At 44.6% G+C, this 3,736-nt stretch overlaps 2 protein-coding genes across 2 annotated transcripts; both read right to left on the reverse strand.

The window, feature by feature from the left end:
• Window positions 1-543: 543 nt before the first annotated feature.
• LOC145389931 (zinc finger BED domain-containing protein 5-like) lies at window positions 544-1,890 on the reverse strand. The gene is made up of 2 exons (XM_080265042.1): window positions 1,240-1,890; window positions 544-597 (listed from the first exon to the last, which is right to left on the reverse strand). Exons 1-2 carry the CDS (start codon window positions 1,888-1,890, stop codon window positions 544-546), a joined length of 705 nt encoding a protein of 234 aa, XP_080121168.1.
• A 354-nt stretch (window positions 1,891-2,244) lies between these two features.
• On the reverse strand, window positions 2,245-2,694 carry LOC145389932 (protein FAM200B-like). The gene has a single exon (XM_080265043.1). The coding sequence runs from the start codon at window positions 2,692-2,694 to the stop codon at window positions 2,245-2,247; it is 450 nt and encodes a 149-aa protein (XP_080121169.1).
• Window positions 2,695-3,736: the final 1,042 nt, after the last annotated feature.

Below are 3,736 nucleotides of genomic sequence, written 5' to 3' on the forward strand. Positions count from 1 at the left end.
CTATGGCTATGAAATGCCCTAAAAGGAAAGAAATAGTAAAGAAAGCAATAAATACACCCCCCCCTCCTGCCACAGTACTACCAGGTCTAAGCTTTGCACAAGTAACAAAACCAAACCCTAACACCCCAGCAGCTGCTATACAAAATGGATCTCCCAACGACAAGTTTGCAGACTACATGCTTCTTATCATGAATGCTCACATGCACGAGCTCACGCTCCTCCACCAATCTCTCACTAGCTGCCGCACCGAGCACATCTCCCAGCAGAGACCTCCAACCTTCCACTAGCCTGTGGCAAGAACCTTTCAGCGCTCTGATTGGAGGGCGTCGGATCTGTTTCGTGATTGGAGGGCACGCGATCCGGCACTCCCCCGCCATCACCTGAGGTTTTAACATCGTCACTCCACAGTGAAACGTGGATAGCGCAACCCGAGACTTCCATAGCTGTCTCTCTTCCAGCTCAGAGATCGATTTTCACGCCAACACAGCTTGAGGAAACCTTGTGTTTTCCTTTTTTTTTTTTTTTTTTTTTTTTTTTATCATATCAGCTGCTTTCCGGCTGCCACTTAGAGTCCTTGCCGTAGTATGACGCCGAACCCTGAAGGGATACCGTAGGGTATTTCCATGAAGGGGGGCCTTAGAGGCCTGGTTATAGGAGGCGGCAAGGGTAGGCATTCTGTTAGGGCTAGGGTTAGGTAAGTCCCTCATGGGGCAGTGTCGGGGTACTCTCATCCTCTAGAGCAGGGGTTCTCAAACTTTTTTGGCTGCGACCCCTACAAATTACTTCGATAGATTCGCGACCCACTCCCCCAGCAACAAAGCATTTCTGACAATCACTATAACACATTTCCCTGTCTCCGTGTATCTGCTTGCCTGTCTATGTATGTATGTATGTACGTACGTACGTATGTATGTATGCATGTACGTATGTAAGCTTGTATGGATCTCTCTCTCTCTCTCTCTCTCTCTCTCTCTCTCTCTCTCACACACACACACACACACACACACACACACACACACACACACACACTTTAAAGGCCGAACAACTTACTATTATTAATGGGAAGAATGGGCTTGCTTCTTGGAGCACAGCATCTCCAGCCTTGGGGCGATGCTGGAAACTGCAACAGGGAGATCATCCTCGACACGAAGTCGTGATCGGTACTTGTTTTTTTTTTATGTACGTTAGTGCGGAAAATGTAATTTCACAAAGGTAGGTCGATCCGAAAGGCGTCAGTACATTCATTGCGGTCTTGGATAATCCTGGATATTCTTCTGCCACTGATATCCAAAACTTAACCAGTGTTGTCGACTCAAACTTCATCAGTAAGGTTCGATCACTAGAGAGTTCAAGCAGTGCATCCTCCACATCAGATGGTAAGTGACTCCCGGTAGCAGTGAACGGTTGTCGTATCCAGTCATGTTGTTGTAGAGTTGTCTCTTCCGTGAAGTACTTTTTGAAGTGGTCAAAGAGGCTTCGAAGGTGAGTGGCTATGGCTCCTCTCATGTTATCCAAACATGCGTACAGTTCATTCTCTTCAACGAATTCTTCCAGCAAGGGAAACATTTCAACATTTCCCTCTTCAGATCTCATAGCCCATCGTTCCAGCTTCCTTTTGAATGCATTTACTTTGTCGGACATTGTCAAAATGTTTGTGTTTGGGCCTTGTATTGACAAGTTCAGCTCATTCAGTTTCTCATAAATGCTTGCAAGATATGCAAGTTTTGCTAGCCATGTGGAGTCACACAAATGAACACTGAGTGTGGACCCACATTCAAGAAGAAAGAGGCGAACTTCATCCCTCACCTGATACAGGCGTGTGAGAACCTTGCCTCGGGAAAGCCATCTGGCCTCTGTGTGGAGCAATAAAGCCTCATGGTCCGAACCCATGTTCTTACAAAGTGTGGCAAACAATCTGGCGTTTAGTGGCCGTGACTTTACGAAATCCACTATTTTAATTGCAGTTTCAAGAACACTGTTTAGCTCTGGAACAAGAGCCTTACTAGCAAGAGCTTCCCGATGAATAATACAATGAGTGAAATTAACATTAGGAGCCACGTGCAAGATTTTTCCTCTTAATCCTTTCCTTTTACCCAGCATTGCCCCAGCCCCGTCTGTGCATACACAGACACACTGGTCCCAAGGCAATCCCATCTCACGTAGCTTGCTGTCTAACTCTGTGAAAATAGCATCCCCTGTGCAAGTTCCTTCCAAAGTAGAGCAAAACAACATGTCCTCATTAAGTCATCCATCAAAACTGTATCTTATGAATACGAGTAACTGAGCAGAATTTGAAATGTCAGTCGACTCATCAACCTGCAAAGCATACCTCACATTCTTCACTCTTTCAGTCAGTTGACACCGAATGTCATCTGCAATGTCATGAATACGCCGCCTTACGGTGTCGTTTGACAGAGGAATAGTGTCAAGGTCACGGACCACTTTTTCTCCGTGCATAGCTCGACACATTGCCACTGCAGCAGGTTTTATGAGGTCTTCACCAATTGTGTGTGCCTTTTTCTTCTGTGCAATTAGGTATGCAACCGCATATGATGCCATTTGAGCTTCGGCAGGAGTTGTAGTTTTCTGTGTTATCACCTGTTTTTGTCCCTGTAGCTCTTTTTCCTTTCGTTGGAAAAAGTCTATTGTCTTTTTAGCATGATCTGGATGTTTGGTTTGCAAGTGTCTTTTCATTTTCGCTGGTTTCAGGCTTTCGTGTGCAAGAACTTCAAAACACAGAACACACTGAGGATGATGAATATCATTAACTGTACAGCAAGTAAATCCATATTGTATGAATTCTTCCTGATATTTTCGGCGCTTGGATTGTCGATCACACTGGTATGTTTTTGCGTTATGTCCGTCATGGCCCTTATTCCCACTTGACGTGCTTGGTTGCTCGGAACTAACATCATCGGATGCTTCAGTGAATGTCTGTTGATGTGTCCTTGCTTGTAGCCTTGCGAATTAGCCACCGTTCCATGGCGCAGGTTAAATAGCAACGATGTCACGAGAATAGAGCTGCTCGAGCCTTACGAACCGATACTGATGGCCTTCTCACAAAATACACGCCGTTACTGAGTGCATATGCCACGTGTAACAACACGAATAACTCTAAAATAAATCGTTCTGAAGTGAGGAAACACATTACAAAGTAGTAACTATTATCAATATTACAAGATTATTAGTGCGGAGTACTTTATACAGCAAAGAAAGCATGCATACATAACGTTGCTTTATGATGCATTACCGAGCATCGGACAGGTCGACCACAGCTGACAAGTACTAGAAGCGTTAGGATGGGTAGTGGGAGGAAGAGGAGGAGAAGGAGGAGGAAAGAGGAGGGGTTGCAGGATCTCGCGACCCCTCAAAATTATGTCGCGACCCCTCTGGGGGTCGGGACCCCCACTTTGAGAACCTCTGCTCTAGAGGACGGGGAGTTAGGCCCCCCCGGCACTGTAGGGAACCGCCGGATTGTAGCTGATAATTTATTTATCCTGATCGATTCCTTCGTTGTTCTTGCTTAAGCATACATACCGATTTACATTCATACACTCAAGTATATTTAATTTCATTTGAGTATACATGTGTGTATGGGTGTATATATGTGTGTGTGCTGCTTAGAACTAATGGACGAACCACTGAGTAAATAAATACCTCCCACATATATATCTATCTATCGGCTAGATACTTATTCATATATATATATATATATATATATATATATATATATATA

This window comes from Coenobita brevimanus, unplaced genomic scaffold (assembly GCF_032717465.1).
Source record: "Coenobita brevimanus isolate Jiangsu-jjx unplaced genomic scaffold, ASM3271746v2 jjx.HiC_scaffold_2624, whole genome shotgun sequence".
NCBI classification, from domain to species: domain Eukaryota; kingdom Metazoa; phylum Arthropoda; class Malacostraca; order Decapoda; family Coenobitidae; genus Coenobita; species Coenobita brevimanus.